The sequence below is a fragment of the Siphateles boraxobius genome, unplaced genomic scaffold, assembly GCF_051911475.1.
Source record: "Siphateles boraxobius isolate OS27281-9 unplaced genomic scaffold, OSU_SipBor_1 9, whole genome shotgun sequence".
NCBI lineage: Eukaryota > Metazoa > Chordata > Actinopteri > Cypriniformes > Leuciscidae > Siphateles > Siphateles boraxobius.
The window spans coordinates 4700745-4723895 of record NW_027509219.1 but is presented as its reverse complement, the minus strand read 5'-3'; the positions used below and the strand labels follow the sequence as shown (position 1 = coordinate 4723895).

General features: G+C 36.4%; 2 protein-coding genes across 2 annotated transcripts in view; both read left to right on the top strand.

Annotated features, from left to right (window-relative positions):
* The window catches only part of espn (espin), a 189863-nt gene that overhangs the window by 120251 nt on the left and 46461 nt on the right, over nucleotides 1-23151 (top strand). The window lies entirely within an intron of this gene.
* Nucleotides 205-23151, top strand: part of arhgef16 (Rho guanine nucleotide exchange factor (GEF) 16) — a 24995-nt gene continuing 2048 nt past the window's right edge. The window contains exons 1-11 of the mRNA XM_077224576.1: nucleotides 205-799; nucleotides 3032-3625; nucleotides 4503-4554; nucleotides 6181-6338; nucleotides 8323-8379; nucleotides 11445-11605; nucleotides 17821-17973; nucleotides 18096-18225; nucleotides 18804-18878; nucleotides 19358-19450; nucleotides 21192-21346. Coding sequence (XP_077080691.1) covers nucleotides 3125-3625; nucleotides 4503-4554; nucleotides 6181-6338; nucleotides 8323-8379; nucleotides 11445-11605; nucleotides 17821-17973; nucleotides 18096-18225; nucleotides 18804-18878; nucleotides 19358-19450; nucleotides 21192-21346 — 1535 coding nt within the window. The 5' untranslated portion in view covers nucleotides 205-799; nucleotides 3032-3124. The remainder of the gene's footprint in view (nucleotides 800-3031; nucleotides 3626-4502; nucleotides 4555-6180; nucleotides 6339-8322; nucleotides 8380-11444; nucleotides 11606-17820; nucleotides 17974-18095; nucleotides 18226-18803; nucleotides 18879-19357; nucleotides 19451-21191; nucleotides 21347-23151) is intronic.

Genomic DNA, 23151 nt, shown 5'->3' with positions numbered 1-23151 from the left:
TTATTCATTTTAAATTGTTCAAAACGTGGCATTTTTTCATTCATTTGACTTTATGAATATAGTAACGGGCAAGTATAATAATTTAATAAAATATAAACAAGATTTTTATCACCATCAAATGAAAGACATTTTAGTTTATAACATCAACTTCTTCAGTTAACAGTAATCATAGCTTTTCTTTGTAGGTAATTACTTCCATTCAGCTCTTTCCAAAATATTTGGGTCTTGGGACACTCCCAAAATAGATGCTTAATAGTCTCAGGGGAAATTTGACCCTAAAAAAACACACAAACATCTTTCATTTTCACTTTAAAACGGTGTACTGAAGGTTTACTTCATGCATTCAGAATGAGAGACAGTCAGTAACTGAGGGGCGGGGTTTAGCGAAGTGTTAGTGTAGTGTCAATCTTCACCAGCAGATGGCGCAATGAGCATCTTTACCGTGGAAGTACGCTACTAGAAAACCAGTAGGCTAGATTATAAAATAGAAATAAAAATAAATTAAACACATATTCGGTCTGGTCTAAAGTGCTCAAATCAATATCTAATTTTTACGAAAAGAAGAATACGTTTTCAAGATTCTGCAAAGTGTGAGAGTTTGAGGAAGTAAGCTCAATCACCGGTGGGTGTTTCTCGACTCACCTGGAGTGACGTATTTCGTTGTAATACAGAGACGGCGTAGGAATGTGTTGAAGGTCTGCTAAACATATATAGGCTATAATATGTTCTGGGTCCGTGCAGGCAGGGAAATCTGACATCTTCACACTTTTAAAAGCACAGTGCACGTGAAATTAGCCGGGTAAGTCATTTTCATTATTTATTTAAGACCTTTAAACAGACTGAAAGTGTTGTTGTTTTGATAAAGTCTGTCGTGAAATGCAGTTGAGTTGTTTACCCAGGAGACTGCGATCAGTAATGTGTGTTAAAGGATTTCCGCCGCGTCTATATAGTTTTATCCAACGTTATGCTATATGTCCAAACGTCTCTGAAGAACAAAGTTCAGTCCAACAATTTGGACTTTTTATTACATTTTGTTAATATTATAGAGTATCTATTTTGACCCCATGTGCCAATAACACAGGCTACTTGATAATGTAAATCGGTACAATAAATGTTTGTTTTGTTTTTAGCTGGCATCTATGGTTCCTTTAACATCCATTGAAGCATTTGCATTGCACAAAAGTTTCTTTACACCGGAGGGGGAAAAAAGATCTTCAGATTATTCAAATGCTCTTCATCTTAACAATGAGTTAAGAAAAAGTTAAAATAATGTTCACTGAAATAGTTCTCTAAGAAAGCCAGAATGGTTCTTCTATGACATTGCTGTGAAAAGCACCTTTTGGAACCTTTATTTTTGAGTGTAAATGGCAACTGAACTAATTCTGTTGCTTAAGTGGCATAATTGTTTGTTTATGTGAGGCTATTATGCAAGGCTTTACAAATGTTCCCCATGATTTATGATTGCACCTGTTTCCGTGATCAAGGGACATTCCAAACAGATGTGAGACAGGGTTCCTGGAAAAGTAACAGACAGTGTTAATCAGCGGCAGTGGCAGTAGCACGCTTTGGCAATGCTGAAACGTATAATAAATAAATTATTAAAACAGATCTACATGCAGCATATGTTTTTGCAATGCACAAGAACAGGGAGACTTAGACTGTGAACTAAAATTTAAAATAAAACCCACATTTGTGTGGCATATAATTGAAAGACAGGTCTATTGCATAATTCTTATTACTCATCATAAAATATTTCTCATCATAAAATGTTATATTTTTCATATATTATTTGTACATAAATGTATTATTTGATACTTTTTTTAAAGAAAATTAGTATTCAGTAATCGATTTAATGCACTGACACTATCGGATGAGAACAAAATTTGGACTGAAATGAGCTGGAGAATGACACTAATTTTGCAACATTGCCACTATTTTGAACTTAATTTGAATTAACAATGTACTGAATAATGAAATTTTTACCTTTTGTAGAGCTGCTTTACAGCTGAAATTTAATTTGTTTCATGATTGATGGATTTTATAACATTAACACTGTTATTTTCCTGTTTATTAATGTGAAGCTGCTCTGAAAGCTGTTTATTAATGTGAAGCTGCTCTTTATTATATAAAGCGCTATATAAATAAATGTGACTGGACTTTATATATATATATATATATATATATATATATATATATATATATATATATATATATATATATATATAAAGTCCAGTCACATTTATTTATATAGCGTATATATATATTATATATATATTTATATTTATTTATATAATATAATATAAATATTATTTTTATATATATATATATATATATATATATATTAGTTGTGTGTGTATTTATGGTAGTATTTATGATATTGTTTAAAATTTGTGCTGATTTATCACTAATATAAATAATGTCTAAAAAAAGACTTATGTAATATTGATTTCTTTTGTTTTCGGAGTGAAAAGCATGTTGCTGCATTAACTTTAGATGGTATTTGTATTAAACAGTATACGCTAAATCTAGTTCATAATAACATTTCATTTCACTTCATTAAGTACTTTGTTGAATGAAAAAGGGTGGCGAATAGGCATTAGTTGCATCAGTTGCTTTGTTAACAGGAAAATTATGTATTTCGGCTGTTGTTCATCTGAAGTCAGTTCAGTGTTGATTCATTTCCGTTGTAAAGATCATCAATTATTAAATTTGTTAATTTAATCTATAAAGCAGTTCAGCAAAAAAAATAAAAAAAGTAATCATTTAGCTTAGTTCAGTTCTCATACAACATCGTCAGTACAGTCAGATCAATAATATTGTTGAATATTAAGGTTCCCCAACTGAGCAAGCCAGAGGCGATAGTGGCAAGGAAATCAATCTCCATCAGGTGACAGGATGTAGAAAAAACCTTGGGAGAAACCAGGCTCAGTCCTCCTCTGGCCAACGAACGAACAAGGTGTCATTATGATTCAAACTGCATCATAAGTCAGAATTCAGATCGGCCACCAACAATCTATCTCTGTTGTCACAGGTTTTGGCAGTGGTCTGCTGGAGACCCCAAGCTGATGTTCTATAAGTAAAAAACACTTTCAACCAGCCAAACAGGAAAACAAGTAAAGGTGCCATGTCTCACAGAAAATCCGATGGCTCAGTGGGTGACAAGACTCTTCTTGTTCCTGGGAGCTACTTCAGCTCAGCCCTTACGCTGGACCAGCCGCCAGGACGTTCGGCTTCGAGCATCGACCTGTCCACTGTCAGCTCACCAGTAGATGAGAGGAGAACTGTAGTGCTCAGCACCCAGAGTAATGCAGCTCGGAAGCTGGGCACTCAACAGCTCATTCCCAAGAACCTGGCTGTGACTAGCCGCCCAAAAAACCGCCATCACACGACCGTGGTGACCCTGCCCGTCTCCCTGCAGGCCACAGATATCTCCTGGGAGGACTATGACAGCGATGCAGGTGATGGGTTTTCGCTGAGGAGAAACCGCAGGAATCAATCGTACCGTGCTGCAGTCACCAGTTTGAATATTGATGCTTTGCCAAGCGAACTCCAAACAGAAACGCTGACACTGGTCAGTGAAGCGAAGGCGGCCAACCAAAAGCAAGCACACAAATCGGGACGCAAGGCAAGTGTCTTGTTCTCAGATTATTATGTTATTAAACTACTTTGATGCTTTTGAATTAATGTAGTTTGTTGAATTCACAACAGAGCTTTTCACTCTGCGCTTAACCCTGGGTTATCATCGTTCTAAACAACGCTTTTAACCCCGGGTAATGAACCTTTCACACCTGTAATTTAGAAGCGGGGTTGGCATAGTCTTTTACTCGGGGATTATGAAACCCTGCACCATTTTTGTGGCAAACTTGTATAGTGTGAAACTATCTGATGTTAGAATGTTACAGCTAGACGCTTGGCAACAAACAACCAATCGCATGCCTCATATTCACATGCTTTGGACAGTCAGTTTTCAAGTCCATTCAGGATAAACTATTTAGACAGATTGCGTTCGTCATTTTTCAAATCAGTGAACCGCAAATAAGGACATTAAACTAGGGTTTAGGATTGTACAGTGTGAAACGGCATTTTATGAATACCCCGGATTAATTGTTAATTAATTTTCCTAGGTAAATTATGATCAGTGGCAAACGTGAAGCAAGATAACCCAGGATTCAGTTTACAATGACCCAGGGTTACCTAATTCAAGTGTAAAAGCCCTAATCAAACGCAGTTTTATACAGGATTATAGCAATGTTAAATATAGCTTTCCACTTTATGCTGTTCTGTCAGTAAAGGCAAAAAATATTCTCTGTCCTCATTCAAACACATTAGAAGAGTTTATGTAATTCCATGGGATGTTTATGAATGTCATCAATTTAGATAAGATAAACTAAGAATGCTAATAATTCTCAAGTAATCAACTATCTAAGAAGCATTTACATTTTTAAGCATGCAGAGATCAATTTTTTTTATATCACATTTTCATATGCTGTCTTTCCTCACAGAAAACATTGGGGAGGATCAGGAACAGGAAGCATGCTGGCTCATTTAAAGATGGTTTGTTTTCCGCTGTTGTTCCCTAGACACTCAACTCTTTTTTGTATCTTATCTTTATTTAACATACATGATTCAGATCATTAGTTTGGTAGGTGAGAGGGTACCACTTTATATTAAGTGTCTTTAACTACTGTGTACTAACATTTACTAACCATTTGGTTCAATGCACTTATATATTTACTTATTAAATATTACTTATATTTAAAAAAAATACCTGCATGTAATTAAATCTGTGATCAATTTCAGTAATTACATCTATAATTACACTGTTGACCCTTCCCCTACCTCTTAATCCACCCTTAAACCTACTCATACACCAAACCTGCAGCAAACATGTTTTCCAATACAACATGAACACAATAAGTACATTGTACTTATGTTTTGATGTAAGTACATAGTAGTTAAAGACGCCTAATATAAAGTGTGACCGGAAAGAGCTCCATGAATTGAACTGAGTGTGTCAAATAAGGGAAACATACAAACTGTGCAGTGGGTCACCAGGAAGAACCACTGTAAGCATATGCAAAGTTGTCAAACCAACATTCTAATTTGACTGGATGGACCTTTAACTTTCTACTTCATTTTGTGTCACTATTGTACCTTTAAATGCAGTCTGACTTCCGAGAAATTTGATTTTGGTTTGAAAACTTATAAATAAAATGAGATGGAATGTTACTCCCTCAGGGATTCTTGTACAACTTTTAACGGCCAAAACTGTTCTTCTTACAGTTTTTTACAATCGCTAGGACACATTTCTCATTACTTGGGTCACTTTTTCAAAACTCCTCATGCAGTTCTCTTAGCCAACTTTCAATTTGGCACCACAGTTAATCTAATTTAAAATGCACTAAAACTATACCAAAACACTTCATACATGTCTCAAATCAACTTTACAAAACAAGAATAACACTCTGTTTAGAATTCACTGCAGTGTCACATAGTCCGTGTTTACATTACTGTACAAAATGATTTCTAAGGTTTACCCTTCTTTTTAAATGCTAATGAATTTGAAAGACTAACACCTGTGTAGGTTCAGCTATATATAATTGTTCTGATAGTATTTAATTTTTTAGATTCAGAAAATATTTCAATATAGTGTTACTTTAGAAATTTACAAAATTGCTGTCTTATTCAATTTTGTATTATGTTAGGTTTTGAACTTAAGTTTAACAGTTTTGAAAATGTATTTTTGAGCATGTGAACGTGCAAATTGTTCTTGTAGTATATAGAGTTTTGCCAGTGGTTGTGTCAAAGTGAGAAATGTTCATTCCGTAATTTAAATGATGAAGTCATTGAATGCATTTTGTGCCAAAGCAATGATTAATAATCCACAGTTTAGCCCACATAAACTGATGTTGTGTTTCACTGTGTGAAGAGTTTTGAAAAAAGTGACCCAAGTATTGAGAAATGTGTCCTAGCGATCGTAAAAACTGTAATATTTATTGTGATTTATATGATAAAATAACCAGATATCGACATATTTTGACATTGCATTTTCTCCAGTAGCCTTGAATTTACTACTGGTTGTCAAAGCCACCCCCCCCCCCCTTCCCAAAAAAAAAAAAAACAGGAGAAGCTGCGGTCTGAACTGCAGCAAGTTGTAAGTTGTGCATCGTTCTCTCATAGATCCGCGCTTTTACCAGGAAATAAGGGAGCGAGGTCTGAACGCCAATAACCTGAGCACTGAGGATGATGAGTCACCGACCGAGCCACCAGAGGAGGATCAGGGCATTGTGGTGAAGAACTACAGGGCAGCGTACATGACATGGAGTCAACTACAACAGGTGATGAGGGTCAAATGCTGTTGAAGAGTTACTCGCTTTAGATCAAGCTGTGGTTGAAACCTCTGTGAAGGGAGAAAATGTTGTGGCTGTGAAATACTGCCAGTAACACGAATTTAGAGACTTAATCACTGAACTTATACTAAGCTGGACTACGACGCTATTTTCTTCTAGATCTGCTGTACAGCCGAAACAAACTTTGTTGCATTATTTTCCTGTTATCACTGTAAAGCTGCTTTGAAACAACCAGTTTTGTAAAAAGCCCAAATAAATAAAGGGGACTTGACTTGACCAATTTTATGAATAGTTTCAAATTAGGACAAAAATGAAAAAAATGCATTTATTAATCAAAATAATTAGGCCTATATACAGGATCTCACAAAAGTGAGTACACCCCTCACATTTAAGCAAACATTTTAGTATATCTTCTTAAGGGACAATACTATAGAAATGAAACTTGGATATATTTTAGAGTAGGCAATGTGCTGCTTGTATAACAACAGTATATATTTACTTTCCTCTGAAAATAACTCAACACACAGCAATTATTGTCAAAATAGCTGGCAACAAAAGTGAGTACACCCTAAGTGAACATGTCAAAACTGTGTCCAAAGTGTCAATATTTTGTGTGAGCACCATTGTTGTCGGAGTTGTACTGGTTTTTGCTGGGACCCTATTCCACTCCTCCAAAATGACAACATGGAGCTGCTGGCTGTTAGACACATGATTCTTCTCCAGCTTCCTCAGAAAGGCAGTGGTCATCTTGGCGGTGTGTTTGGGGTTGTTATCATGCCGTTCGGCCCAGTTTCTGAAGGGAGCGCATCATGTTCTGCTTCAGAATGTCACAGTACATGTTGGAATCCATGTTCTCCTCAATGTAGCGCAGCTCCCCAGTACCAGCAGCACTCATGCAGCCCCAGACCATGATGCTACCGCCACCATGCTTGACTGTAGGCAAGACACAATTTTATTGGTACTCCTCACCAGGGCTTCGCCACACATGCTGGATGCCATCTGAGCCAAACAAGTTTATCTTAGTCTCATCAGACCACAGGACATGGTTCCAGTAATTCATGCTCTTGGAGAGGTTGCTTTCAGCAAACTATTTTAGGGCTTTCTTGTGAGCCAGCTTCAGAAGAGGCTTCCTTTCTGGGATGACGGCCATGCAAACCGACTTGTTGCAGTGTGTGGCGTATGGTCTGAGCACTGACAAGCTGACCTTCCGCTTCTGCGAACTCTAAAGCAATGCTGGCACGATCATGCGTCTGTTTTTTGAAGCCAGCTTCTGCACCTGACGCACAGCACGAGGTCTCAACTTCTATGATTGACCCTACGAGGCCTGTTCCGAGTGGAACCCATCGTGGAAAACCTCTGGATGACCTGTACTGTAACTCAGTTTCAGGGTGTTACTAATCTTCTTATAGCCTAGGCCATCTGTGTGGAGAGCAACCATTTTATTTCTCAAATCCTCAAAGTTATTGGCCATGAGGTGCCATATTGAACATCCAGTGGTCAGTATAAGAGAATTGTACTCAAAGCACAAATTTGAACGGCTCTAATACAAGATACACAAATTTGAATGGTCCTGTCAAGCAGATAAAAACACGAAAATTATGAATAGGATATGTGGCTTTGCATGGTTAAACGATGTACAGCTATTATCACTTATGGTGTACGTACATTTGTTGCGAGCTATTTTGACAATAATGGCTGTGTGTTGAGTTATTTTCAGAGGACAGTAAATATATACTGTTATACAAGCAGCACATTGACTACTCTAAAATATATCCAAGTTTCATTTCTAAAGTATTGTCCCTTGAGAAGATATACTAAAACGTTTGCTGAAATGTGAGGGGTGTACTCATCTTTGTGTGAGAGTGTGTGTGTGTGTGTGTGTGTGTGTATATATATATATATAATGTATATATGCTTGTATAAGAGTTGCTGATTCCTAATTAGTACTTTTATTGTCTTACTCCAAACTTAGGTGAAGGATTTGGGCATTTTGGATATCATCTCTCCTGAAGAACGCAAAAGACAAGAAGTGAGTCTTGGCATGTTCACTGGTGTTTGTGATGTAAAAAATGAAACCAATATAAATCAAATCAGAACTTTGGCACCTTTAATGTAAAAATGACAAACTATGCAATGCCACTGAAAACCAAAGTGACAAATTTCAGACAAAATAAACTTGAAATAACTAACTGCACACCCCTGAACTAATACCTAGTTGAAGCACCCTTTGATTTTATTACAGTATATATTTAGATAGGAGTCTATTAGCTTGGCTCATCTTGACTTGGGAATATTTCTTTGCAACAATGTTTGGTTACACTTTATTTTAAGGTAACGCAGTTACCTTACGGAGTAATATTTATTAACTACTTGTACTTGTAGAAATTTACTGTTATTACTGTAGTAAGCAAAGTGTACATGTAGCAAAGTGTATCTACGTCACCTTAAAATAAAGTGTTACCCAACTTTCAGATCTGATAAAGTGCATCTGTTCAGGTCACCCCACAAATTTTCTACAGGATTCTGGTCTCGTCTCTGGCTGGGGCCATTCCAAAACATTGATCTTTCTTTGCTGTAGCCATTCTTTTGTTGATTTTGATGTGTTTCGGATCAACGTCATGATGAAAGGTGAAAGTTCTCTTGATTTTCAGCTTTCTATCAGATGCCAAAATCGACTGGTACTTGCAGCTATTCATGATTCCCTCCACCTTTACTAAAGCCTTTACTAAAGCCAGCTTAAAGGATTAGTTAACTACAGAATTAAACTTTTTCCTGATAATTTACTCATACCCACGTCATCAAATATATTCATGTCTTTCTTTCTTCATTTGAAAAAAAATTAAGGTTTTTGAGGAAAACATTTCAGGATTTTTCTCCATTTCACGAGTTCACACTTACATACAGTTAGAGGGAGTAAAGTTTAATGCGTATTCGGCGTGCTGTCCGGGGGGAGGGCTCCGAGCTCTGAATTCAGCCCGAACCCAGAGTACTCTCCCCCAATGTATCTAAATGGTTAGGACTAGAAGAGTGGAGTAGGGGTGGTGGAGGGATGCTGCTAAACTGACAATGGATTGAGGTGAGACTGCTGAATCTATATACACCTCTTATCATTGATTGCTGAGTGCTCTCCACCCGTGTTAATTATCTGAACGTGCTCCTCCCGAACTTTGTTAATAAACATCATATAGTGGACTTCAAAGGGGTACAACAGGTTGAAGGTCCAAATTGCAGTTTCAATGCAGCTTCAAAGTCTCTACATGATCCCAGCTGAGGAATAAGGGTCTTATCAAGCGAAACAATCGGTCATTTAAAAATATAAAATAAAAACATTTATATACTTTTTAACCACAAATGCTCGTCTTGCACGTCCACGACTTCACGCATTCAAAAAAATACATGTTTTTTTATTACAGATCGTTTTGCTAGATGAGATCCGTATTCTTCGACTGGGATCATGTAGAGCCCTTTGAAGCTGCATTGAAATTACAATTTGGACCTTCAACCCGATGATAACCGTCGAAGTCCACTATATGAAGAAAAATCCTGGAGTATTTTCCTCAAAAACCTTAATATCTTTTCGACTGAAAGAAAGACATGAATATCTTGGGTGATGTGGGGGTGAGTAAATTATAAGGAAATTTTAATTCTGAAGTGAACTAATCCTTTAAGAAAAGCAGCCCCAAAACTTATGCCGGGAGCACCATGCATCACCGTGGGTATGGTGGTGTTTTGCTCATGTGCTGTTGTTTTTGCTCCAAACATACCTTTTACAATATTGGCCAAAGATATCAATCTAGGTTTTATCAGAGCATAAAACATGTTTCCATGTAGTTTTAAGAGACTGAATAGAGGTTTTTGCAAAGTTGGATGTAGCACAATTTGGATGTTTCCATTTGACACACTCAGTTCAGTTCATTAAGAGCTCAATGAGCTAATCGTCGGTTCAGGTGTGTTAAATCCAAAAGATGCACTGTTTGGAGTCCTCAGGAAACATGACTGAGAAAGACCAATCTAATAAAATGTTATCAGTTATCAGTGTATCCAAATATAGTTTGAGCCTAAATGACTAGCACTAGTAAATGAAGTCCTTTCATATAGTCATCGTCAGATGGCTATAGTATATTAGTGTACTCACACGGCTGTGTAAATACTAAAGTTCACTTTGTGCACTCCACACAGACACACCCAGTCATCTGACTCTTACCTGCTCCTTTGTTCCACCTGCTGCCTTCAATGAGGCTGTGTTGTGTATTTTCATGGAAAAGCCATTCATTCCTAAAGCTTTTAGGCCGTGAAGTTTCAACTTCTCTTATAAAACATGTTTTAGTGAATAAAATAAGTCTCTTTGGGAGAGTAAAAGAAACACTGTAGATCTCTTATAGTTTGTAGTACTGCATATGATATTGTCCCAACATATGGTTCAGGTCATCCTTTAGTAAGTCTGTGATTTCGTTATGCAGTGGGTGGAGATCATAGGTCTGACACTTAGAAAAGCACACTTCTCCTCAACCCACATGACCTGAATGCATTCAAGTTCACACCACAACTGGGGTGGAACACGTTACGTACCAAATATTAATTGTTTAAATAACTAACTTCATGTGCACATTAGCACTTTCTTAACTCTTGGAAAATCATAGACAAGTAGGGATTTTCTTCCTTTCTGTCTTTAAAGAGATATTTGGAATTCAGTGGAGGTTGCCACAATCATCTGTGTATGATTCTTTCGAGTTCTTATTGTCACATTAGAGTTTCTTCAAGATTATTTTCTTCACCTAAAAAATTGCATACTGCTTAGTTGTTTCTACATTTGGTTTGAAAAAAAATTATCTGGGTAGTATGAATGAAATTTGGACGTACTACATCCCCCATGTCATCACGTGACCTACCAGCATCAGTTGTCGCTTCACTGCCATGCGCAACTCCTGTGGCTTCAGTAGTAGGTCATCCGAATACTTTTTGCCTACTGTTTTTCGAATTCTATGAATTGAAACTTAACTTAAGTTATAAGTTCAGCATAAGTTATACAACCCATTCAGTATTTTGTAATAACTATGTAATAAACATTCATATTGTGTCTCTGTATTTGTGCAGGCCATCTTTGAAATCATCACATCAGAATTTTCCTACCAGCACAGTTTAAGCATCCTGGTGCGTCATTTTAAGGACAGTACAGATTTGAAAAAGACCATGACAGCAACAGAACACCATCACCTGTTCTCCAACATATCTGTCATCCAGGAAGTCAGCAAACGGTATGAACATTCTCTTACCTTCTAAATTTTAATATGGATCAAATAGTACAAAGATCCTATTATGTTCTAAATTCTTATATGGATTGATACGACGACTGTTGAGAAATAAAATCTAGAAAATGTTTTTTTAATGAGTTCCATAATCTAATATATATATATATATATATATATATATATATATATATATGAATGAATGAATGAAATACACTTTATTGTCCCCAAAGGGGAAATTTGTGTTGGACTCAAGGTGTTTACATTGACATTGAAACATTCAAATGCATACATTAAAATCACTAGTATTATAATAAATAACAATTCCTATTCACACACATACATACACATACATTTACATACACATATATACACATCATTCATCATTTAACAATTTAATTGAAAAAGGGATAAAAGACTTCTTAAAACGGTTATATCTACACATCGGAAATCTGTATCGTCTTCCAGAAGGTAACAATTCATACTCAGTGTACAGAACATGCAATGGATCAACCACGATTTATGTGCTTCTCTCAGGACCGATTGTTCATATAATGACTCAAGAGACAAAAATTCTTTTCTCCCAATGGTCTTCATCGCTATTCTAACCAAACGTGCAAGCTTCGACTTTACCTGAACTGTAAGGTTACCAAACCAAACTGTAATGCCATATCTGACTATGCTCTCTATAACTGCCTGATAAAACAACCACATAATTTTCTGGTCAACTCCATAAATCCATATATATGGATTATTAGGAACACCTGTTCAATTTCTCATTAATGCAATTATCTAATCAACCAATCACAAGGCAGTTGCTTCAATGCATTTAGGGGTGTGGTCCTGTTCAAGACAATCTCCTGAACTCCAAACTGAATGTCAGAATGGGAAAGAAAGGTGATTTAAGCAATTTTGAGCGTGGCATGGTTGTTGGTGCCAGACGGGCCGGTCTGAGTATTTCACAATCTGCTCAGTTACTGGGATTTTCACGCACAACCATTTCTAGGGTTTACAAAGAATGGTGTGAAAAGGTAAAAACATCTAGTATGCGGCATTCCTGTGGGCGAAAATGCATTGTTGATGCAAGAGGTCAGAGGAGAATGGGCCGACTGATTCAAGCTGATAGAAGAGCAACTTTGACTGAAATAACCACTCGTTACAACCGAGGTATGCAGCAAAGCATTTGTAAAGCCACAACACGCACAACCTTGAGGCGATTGTAGAAAGTAGTACAGGTTTTTAGAATATGCATGTTTAGAGATTTCTATCATGGTGTGATTTGGTTTCTTAAATCTGATTTGATCATTTTTATTAGTGACAGTCAGACAATTGTTCTTGAAGTTCAAGTCAAACCATATATTTAGTTATCAGCCAAGTGGCCAATAATTCCATTTTATTTACTCAACACTCATTTGGTGCTTAGAGAGTGCTATTTTATATCACATATGGTTTGTTTCTTCTCATTTTTGGGTGGCATAAACATCTGTGATTATTTTAATTTTCCTGAAGTCTTTGAGCATGACAGCTTTAGATTTTAAACGATAGTGTAACATTAATAGTGGAATTACTGGTTCAGCACCTTTCTGAGCCAGAAGTAATACAGGTCATTAAAAAACTGGATGCAGGGTCATGCAGGAGTTTCCAGCAGACCTGAGACGTGTTCAAACATGCTAGTTGAACTGGTTAAGCAGCTTGCTGCTGCCTGGATTCATGTTTCTCAAAACAGGGTCTTTCACACATTTACAATGACACTTTATACCTGTTTCCCCAGAAGCTGTGTATGTGTTCTGCTGTAAGCACTGAATGATGTGGCTCTATAGGCTAAAGTAAAGTGGCTGTTATCTATACTAAAGCTTTCGAAACATGTTGTGTCATGCAGTTTGGTATTGTTTATGAAACAAGCACACTAAATTAGCTTGACTGTGGAAGTGATTCCTTCCAGTCTGTGAGTTGCCATTAGAGCTCATAAAGAACAGACTTAAAATTTTCTGTTTGATATGCATATCTCGCATATAAATTAAATAAAATTAAACGTAGTTTTATATTGTATTATTTAAGCTTGTTTCCACTACAGAATAAAACATTTTAAAAGATAATTGCAACTTTATTTCTCAGTATTGCAATATATAAAGTCAGAATTGCGAGATATAAACATGCAATTCTGAGAAAAAAAAAGTCAGAATTGCGAGTATATTTCTTGCAATTGCGAGTTTATATCACGCAATTCTGACTTTCAACATTGATAATAATGAGAAATATTTCTTGAGCATCAAATCATATTAGAATGATTTCTGAAGAATCATGTGACACTGAAGACTTTAGTAATGATGCTGAAAATTCTGCTCTAAATCACAGGAATAAATTACACTTTACTATATTCACATAGAAAAAAAGCTGTTTTAAATTGTAATATTTCACAATAATTCTGTTTTTTTTTGTCAGAATTCTGAGATGTAAACTCGCAATTGTGAGAAAAAAAAGTCCGAATTATGAGATAAAATATCGCAATTACATTTTTTTTAAATTTTTTATTCTGTGGCGGAAACAAGCTTCCAAATAGAGGCAAGTAACTGATGCGAAATGAAATAGTGTTAAGGTGAGCCAGCGGTTAATGGGATAGTTCACCCAAAAATGAAAATTCTGTCAGTAATCACTCACCCTCATGTTGTTCCTTCAGAACACAAATTAAGATATTTTTGATTAAATTTGAGAACTTTCTCACTCCTCCATAGGCTTCTATGTAATTAAAACTTGCCGGCCCAGAAAGTTAGTAAAAACAATGTTTAAAACAGTCCAAGTGAGTACAGTGGCATAACATCATAAGTTTATCAGGCCCACACAGAAGAAAATGAATACTTGAATAAATCGTTATTTTTGTTTTTTTGTGCACAAAGTTTTCTCGTCACTAAAATCATAAACTTATGATTGAGCCATTGTAGTCACTTGGACTATTTTAAACATTGAAACTTGCCGGCCAAGAAAGTAAGTAAAGACAATTACATAGAAGCCTATGGAAGAGTGAGAAAGCTTTCAGACTTAATCAAAAAAATATATTAATTTGTGTTCCGAAGATGAACTTAAGTCTTACGGGGTTGGAACAACATGAGGGCAAGTAATTACTGACAGAATTTTTATTTTTGGGTGAACAAACCCTTTTAGCTAGTCTCTTAGGAGAAGTCCATTCTTCTCAAACAATCATTTAGTTGTGGGTCTTGTGTAACACCCTAGTAAAAAAGTTTGGACACACCTTCTCCTTCAGTGGTTTTCTTTATTTTTTATTATTTTCAACATTGGGTGTCTTCAGTATTAATGTACAATCTATGAAAGAACATGCATTGAATTATGTAGCTTTGTTCTCGCAGTTCAAGTCAAACCATATATTTTCTTACAAACTTATAAGCCAAGTGATCAACAATTACATTTTATTTACTTCATTTTTTTAATGTTCCTGAAGTCTTTGAGCATGACAGCTTTAGATTCAAAGGGATAGTGTAACGTTAGACTATCGTTTAGCTTTGATGACAGATTGGCACACTAATGGCATTCTCTTATCAGATTCACAAGGTAGTCACCTGGAATGGTTTTCAGTTCACAGGTGTGCCTTGTCAAGAGTTCGTTTGTGACAATTCTTGCCTTCTTAATGTGCTTTAGACCATCAGTGGTTTTGTGCAGAGTCAATAGCTCTATTAGTGCTACTACAACTACAAATCCATATTATGGCAAGAAACACTCATTTGAATAAAGAGAAAAGACAGTCCATTGTTACTTTATGAAATGAGGGTCAAAATTTCATGAACTTTAAGAGTATTACCAAGTGCAGTCGCCAAAAACTATCAAACGCAATGAAGAAACTGGCTCTCATGAGGATCGTCCCAGGAAAGGAAGACCAAGAGCTACTTCTGCAGAGGATACGTTTATTAGAATTACCAGCCTCAGAAACCACCAATTCACAGCACCTCAGATTACAGCCCACATAAAAGCTTCTCGGAGTTCATGTGGCAGACGTATTTCAAGATCCACTTTTCAGAGGAGACCGCGTGAGTCAGGCCTTCATGGTCAAATTGTGACAAAGAAACCATTACTTTGGAAGAACAAGATGTAGTAGAGACTTGTTGGGCATTAAATCAGTGGAAAACTGTCTTTTGGTCTGATGAGTCTGTTAGACGTAGAGCGGGTGAACGGATGGTTCCTGAATGTGTGGCTCCCACTGTGAAGCATGGAGGAGGTGTGATTGTGTGGAGGTGCTTTGCTGGTGACCCTGTAAGTGACCTGTAAGTGACTTGTCAGTATTTACTCACCCTCATGTTGTTCCAACCCCGTAAGGCCTTGGTTCATCTTCGGAACACGAATATATATATATTTTTGATTAAATCTGGGAGCTGGATCACTCCTCCATAGGCTTCTTCAGGGATTGAAACTTACTACTGGATAGAGGCCCACAGAGAAGGAAATGAATAGTTGAAATAAAGTCATTATTTTTGTATTTTTTGTGCACAAAGTATTCTCGTTGTTTGATAAACTTAAGATTGACCCACTGTAGTCACTTGGACTATTTTAACGATGTCTTTCATAACTTTTCGGGGCCGCCAAGTTTCAATCCCTGAAGAAGCCTGTGGAGGAGTATGGAGGAGTGATCCAGCTCTCAGATTTCATCAAAAATATCTTAATTTGTGTTCCGAAGATGAACGAAGGTCTTACGAGGTTGGAACAACATGAGGGTGAGTAATTACTGACAGAATTTTCATTTTTGGCTGAACTATCCCTTTAAGCCCTATTCGGACGGGATTAACTTAAAAAGGGTCGATGGAATAATGTCATTTTACCACAGGATGTCTGTAATATTAATGGCCATTTTGCACGGGATAAGATATCTCAGTAAAACAGCAGAATTGGGAGTAACTCGATTTGCGCATCGCCGTCAACCTCCTGTCGTCATGTGCGTATTACATTGCTTCCTGATATCACGTGCGCAAACACCTGTATTTTATTTATTTATTTTTATATATATAAAACCGTTATGTCCGGTCGAACGATGTATTAATTAACTACAGATTGATTGTGTTGGTAATAGGCACTTAGGCCTACCTAATTCTAAAAGATGTTTCGTGCCTCTAACAAGTGCTTTCGATCTTCTTTCTGATCTGAATGGTGTGTGGAAAACACTTGAGTTTTGCCACATACTTGTCCCAGCGTCTAGAATACAACTGAATGCTTTTTCGAGTGTCTCCATACTTGAAAAACCGTGGAAAACTATATTACCTGAGGTAATTTTTCCAGACCTTTTTACTGAAGGTAAAAGTCGCCGTAATCTTTACTGAGATCGTACGTAATGATTCGCAATCTAAAATAGTTTTAGCTAAATAACAGGTCTGGAGCGGATCTCCATCTTTTTACCACATGACAACAAAAGTACTTGAACGCAACACACTGGTAAATACCAGTTCACAAGTGGAAAATATCATATTTTCCATAGCACGTGAACGCACCATTAGTCAAACTTAACCAGGGTACCACAGCATTTTGCAGCGACATGCCATCCCATCTGGTTTGGGCTTAGTAGGGCCATCATTTGTTTTCCAACAGGACAGTGATCCCAAACACACCTCTAGTTTACGTAAGAGCTATTTGTCCAAGGAGAGTGATTGAGTGCTGCATCAGATGACCTGGCCTCCACAACCAACGATCTAAATCCAATTGAGATGTTTGGGAGGAGTTGGACCGGAGAGTGAAGGAAAAGTATTCAACGCCTCAGGGAATTGTTGAGAACTGGGATAGTTGGAAAACCATTCCAGGTGACAACGTCATGAGGCTGATTGAGAGAATGCCAAGAGTGTTCAAAGCGGTCATCAAAGCAAAAGGTGTCTACTTTGAAGAATTGAAAATATAAAACACGTTCTGGGTTATTTAACATCTTTTTGTGGACTATATAATTCCATATTTGTTGTTTTTTAAAGGCCTCCTAAATAGTAGGCCCACTTTTGACTGCAAGTTGCTTTACCGCCCCCTGGTGGTCTGGTTCGAGTTAGGCTGGTTTACATCATATTATTTTTTATTTATTTATTTCTATTACCTAATAGAATTAGGAAATATTTATTTATTTAGAAATATAAATAATTAATTACTTTTATTTGTAAATATGGTATTATTTCTGGTTTGCAACACTTTGCATAGAATGACCCACATATCTTTACCAAACTCTCTACACCATATCTAATGTTTCTCAGGTTTTTTGAAGATCTGGAAAGGCGTCACCAAAGACACCCTGTGATTCAGGACATCAGTGATATAGTGCAGAATCATGCGACTCGCCACTTTGAGCCGTATATTGTGTATTGTTCCAATGAGACTTTCCAGCAGAGAACGCTCCAGAAACTGCTGTAAGTGCGAATACACGCAGTACAATATTAAATAAACAACAGATGCTAACAAAGCAGTATAAATTGGAAAATAGTGTTTAGGTGGAATTCATTGCGGCCTGTAATGTATTTTTGTGTTTAAGGTCAAGCAACACTGCGTTTCAAGAGTGTTTGAAGCAGATTGAAGGCAGTGAAGAGTGTGGAGGTTTGCCCATGATCTCCTTCCTCATCTTACCCATGCAGAGAGTTACCCGTCTGCCACTTCTTTTGGACGTAAGAGACACATTCGTCCTGTTACCAACAGCTTTATATGAGTTTATGAGTTTAGAAATTAGAATAAATATCGCTTTCTCTCGATTTCACTTTGCAAACAGCCATAAGAATGTTGTTTATGGCTAGAAATGTACTGTATAATAATTGAGCGCCAAATCCGCATTAGAATGATTTCCATCAAAGGAATAAATTACATTTTAAAACATTAAAATAGATAAAAGCACTTTTTAAAAATGGTAATAATATTTCAAAATATTACTATTTTTACTGTTTGATCAAATAAAATGTAGAAACGATTTTATCTTAATTATTCCAAACTTAATTTACAAAAGCATGGTTTTATAAATCATTTGTTTTGCTAATGTTTTGTAAATGAGGAATCTAATGAATGCTGTATGTATTTTATCCTTCACATGCTGCCACAGAGAATGATTTTGTTGTTTTTTGCCTGTAACTCATCTTGAAAGCAGCATAGCACACTGCAGCAAACCTAGGGTACTTGTCATTTTCAAGTGAAGATCCTCAGAATTTGTATTGAACTTATGTGCTATTTTGTTTGTCTTTCCATATCTACACAGACCATCTGTCAGAAAACCCCACACGACAAAGCTGAATACTATGCTGCCCGTTGGGCTTTAAAAGCTATCAGTAAGGTATGGTGATACACTCTATCCATCAACTTGGGATGTGAAAAACTAGACTTTTGTACTAGGTGTCTGGATGTCTATCAAGAGTAAAAGTTGTTTTAGAGTCGTGTCCACAAGATAAATAACCGAACGTTTTGTTGTTCCATAACAAAACCTCAGTGGTTAATAACTGATATATGCTATTGTGAAAGTCACAAGTTACACAAGTACAGCTTACTTATTATATTGCTTATATTTAGGGGTGAATTCAGGTTGATCGGGACACTTTTTCCCAGTCATCTCTTTGGCAAAAAGTGTCCCATCAACCTGTATGCACCCTATATAATAAAGTTAACAGTCACTGTTGCACTTCCAGTTGCCTAAAATAAGACTCTCGTGAAATAAGTGCTTGTGTGTTTCTCAGAAATGATTAAGTAGCACAAACTGTACTGTACTGAAGCAGTTTTTCATAGTTCTCAAGCTTTTTCTCTCTTTACTCCTGTCAGTTGGTGAAGAACTGTAATGATGGAGCACGGAGGATGGAGCGGACGGAGCAGATGTACACCATCCAGAAACAGATGGAGTTTGGCAAAATCAAGGTAAATGTTTGCACAGGTGGATGATAAAGGACACCTTTAAAGAAAGCAATTCACTTTTCTGACCCAGTTGAGGCCTAGTTTTAGATATAAGGTTCTGCAGTAAGAGCATCACCCGGTTTCCCTCGACAAAAAAAAAAAAAAAGATTTTTCCATTGGATTATTTCAGAAAATAAGGTGTGTGACTAACAAAAGCTTATGATTCTTACACCTTTTGTCTTGATAATCTTCACAAATTTTATGAATTTTGAAGCACATAAAATCGTCAAAAGTTAAACGCAGGCTAGTATAAACGAACGACACCACGGTCGCGTGACTTCCACGTCACCATCACTTCTGACAACTTTTTCATTCTTTGTTTAATAACATTTCCCTAAAAATTCAAGTCAAGTCACCTTTATTTACATAGCGCTTTTTACAATACAGACTGTTTCAAAGCAGTCACAGTCCAGCTTAATTAAATGCAGTGATGGTTCATTTTTGTTGTAAAAAAAGTTATTAATTTAGTTCATTTATATATATATATATATATATATATATATATATATATATATATATATATATATATATATATATAAAAAGCCGCTCTAGAGAAAACCGTGATATCATCATCCAGTTCAGTTCAGTTCTCATAATGGTGTCAATGCAGGCAGGTCAATAATATTGTGGAATATCAAGTGTCCCCAACTAAGCAAGCCAAAAGTGCCAAAACCAAAACTCAGTGACAGAATTGAGACTTTTTTTTGCCACTTAACCAAGACAAGCAAAAGCTTAAAAAATTACAAGAGTGTATAACTGATGTATTGTAAATCATAGAATAAAAAATAAATATATCTTGAGCTTGTGTTCACCACAGACCATATTTCAAGCATTTTACCAAAAAACGATTAAAAAAAACACTGACTTCAGGACGATGGAACCTGAAGTGATAAAATGCTCTTGTTTCCATTACGTTTTTGTCCTACATTCTTTTGAGATTTTTTAAATATAAAATAATAAAACCTGTTCCTCTGCGACCGCTTCGACTTATTTCTGACTGAATAAATGATAACACTACAAAAAGTTTTTATTAGTTAACTACCTTAGAATCAACAATACTTCTACAGCATTTAATCTTATAATCTATCAACATTAATCTTAGTTAAATTCAACATTTACTTATACTTTATTAAAATGAAAGGTTGTTTTTGTTAACATTAGTTAATGCACTGTGAACTAACTTGAACAAACAACGAACAGCTGTATTTTTATTAACCGACATTAACAAAGATTAACTAATACAGTAACTAGTTAATGTATTAAGTAACATGAACTAACAATGAGCAATACATTTGTTACTGTATTAGTTAATTTTTGTTAATGTTAGTTAATAAAAATACAGCTATTCATTGTTTGCTCATGTTAGTTAATACATTAACTGATGTTAACTACTGAACCTTATTGTAAAGTTAGCAAATCAATTTTACATGGAAAAAATTGATTGATTTTATGCATCTGGAATTGATTGGATCATAAAAAGTGAAAATTACATCCCAAGTTTTTGGAGGTAAAGGGATGAAAAATAAGAGTGAGATCAGAAGAAGTGGAGCAAGTAAATTGGAGTGCAAGACAAACTCGTAAGATCAGGGATGTGTTTTAAGAAAGAAAGGATTATTTCTTGAACCTAAACTTTGTATGTAAAGTCTTTGTCATACAGTCTTAATAATCCTGTAGTGTGTCTCTTACACTTCATGTATGTTTTTAGCGTTTCCCGTTAGTGTCTTCATCTCGCTGGCTAAAAAAGAGTGGTGAGCTGGCTGCGTACACTGATGATCTCAGCATTTTCAGGAAGGCTTTCAGCTACAAGAGCTTCTACCTGTTCCTCTTCAATGATGTGCTCATCGTCACAAAGAAAAAGAGGTCAGACCAGTGATGCCAATGACAACTTCATTCAGTGTCCACTCAGTCAAATCACAGCACTCTTTTCAGTTATGAATTCTGGTGTTGACCACATTAGATTTCCATGTGACTGTTTCTGAAGTAGTTACAGTGGCTTGGGCTGTTTTCATCAAGATGCTTATTCCGTGGCGATAGGAAGTTGTTCATAACATTGACGTACACAGAATTCAAACGTGGTTAATTGACAGGACTACTGCATTAATGTTGAATGATTCGATACTTTAATGCACATTTGTGCACATTTACTGCACAATTTAATGCATTTTAAATAATTCAACAGAAGTGCATCATCGATTGTTTCTTGCATGACCGATCCTGCACTGAAATCTGGGCTTGCAGAATTCAAACATTCAAAATTCAAGACCCCTTCCGTGTTGGTATAATACATATTTTGGATAATTTGCTAATACTTTCAGCTATCAATAAGCTTAGTTAGACACCATTTCAACATCAAGTTCATACTGCAAACTTCTTACATGCTTCTTACTGCTGAGAAATCCACATTGTCCTACAAGCAAATAATACAAATTTGGCCCTGAACTATATATTTGGATTGATTTATTTATTAAAAACAGACTTTCATCTAGTCATTTCAAAATGTAAACGTATATTATCTATCAGTGTTTGCCAAAAGTAGAGAGAACTCGTTTAGCCAACATCTCGATACTTGCCACTTTCAGTTAATGGGGAGTAAGGGTTAGAAAATTGTCATCATTGGCTGCGTTTACACTTGGCATTAACCTGCGACCTGTATCCGGATGTTGTCCACAGGCTACACATTGAAAAGACAAGTGTAAACGCGCTTCTGATCGGAATGTTATCCGACCAGCGTGTCCAGGTTCGGAGGTAGTCGAGGATGCATTGTGATCGGATCTCAGTGTAATGTAAACGCAATCCAGCCATTGTGTCTGCATTCACAGGTGCACATCACACAAAACCCCAGTCATTCCCCCTCCTCTCTCCAGGAATTGTTGCACATAGCTTTGTGGTTTTGCGATACAGTCGAGTGCGAAGTATCGCAAATATACTACAATTGTTTGCTTTCGTACCCTAAAATTGCAGAACCATTCATTTTCTGTAAAGAACGCACATTTTTCCCACCACAGCTGGCAACGTTCTCGGATACGTTTATCTATAGGCTACCGTTTCCATTACTGTATCTATCCACATTATTAGTACTTGCAGCCACTTCATCCTCCTCATTTTGCGAGATATGTAAAATATACCCCGACTGAAAACTGTTTTTAAAAGAAAACCCACTTGTTCAGGTGGACTTTGCACCGGAGCCATCCTTTTTTTTTTCGCGGGAATGCGAGATCTGATCTGTTATCCAGATGCAGAAGCCACTTGATGTGGACGGGTGTAAATGCACCATCCTGATTGGCTTATGATCCGATCGGCTTGATTGGCTAATGTTTGGATCACGATGATCGCATGTTAATGCCAAGTGTAAACACATTTACTCGCCCTCATGTCATTCCGAACCCATAAGTCTTTGGTTCATCTCTGAAACATCCTTTAAGGTTTCTGTCCTTCCATTGAAAGGTCCTAGTGAGTCGTAAAGCGAATCCATATGAATCAAGCTAGTCTTGATTGCTTTATATGATGAACAGATTTCATTTACTTTGTGATGATGTGCTATATGTATGTTTACTTTTTATATGTAAATAAAAGCCTCAATTAAATCTGCTGATCACATAAAGCTATTGTACATCTCTTCACAAGACTTAGATTAATCCGTTCAATTCACATGTATTCATTTTACG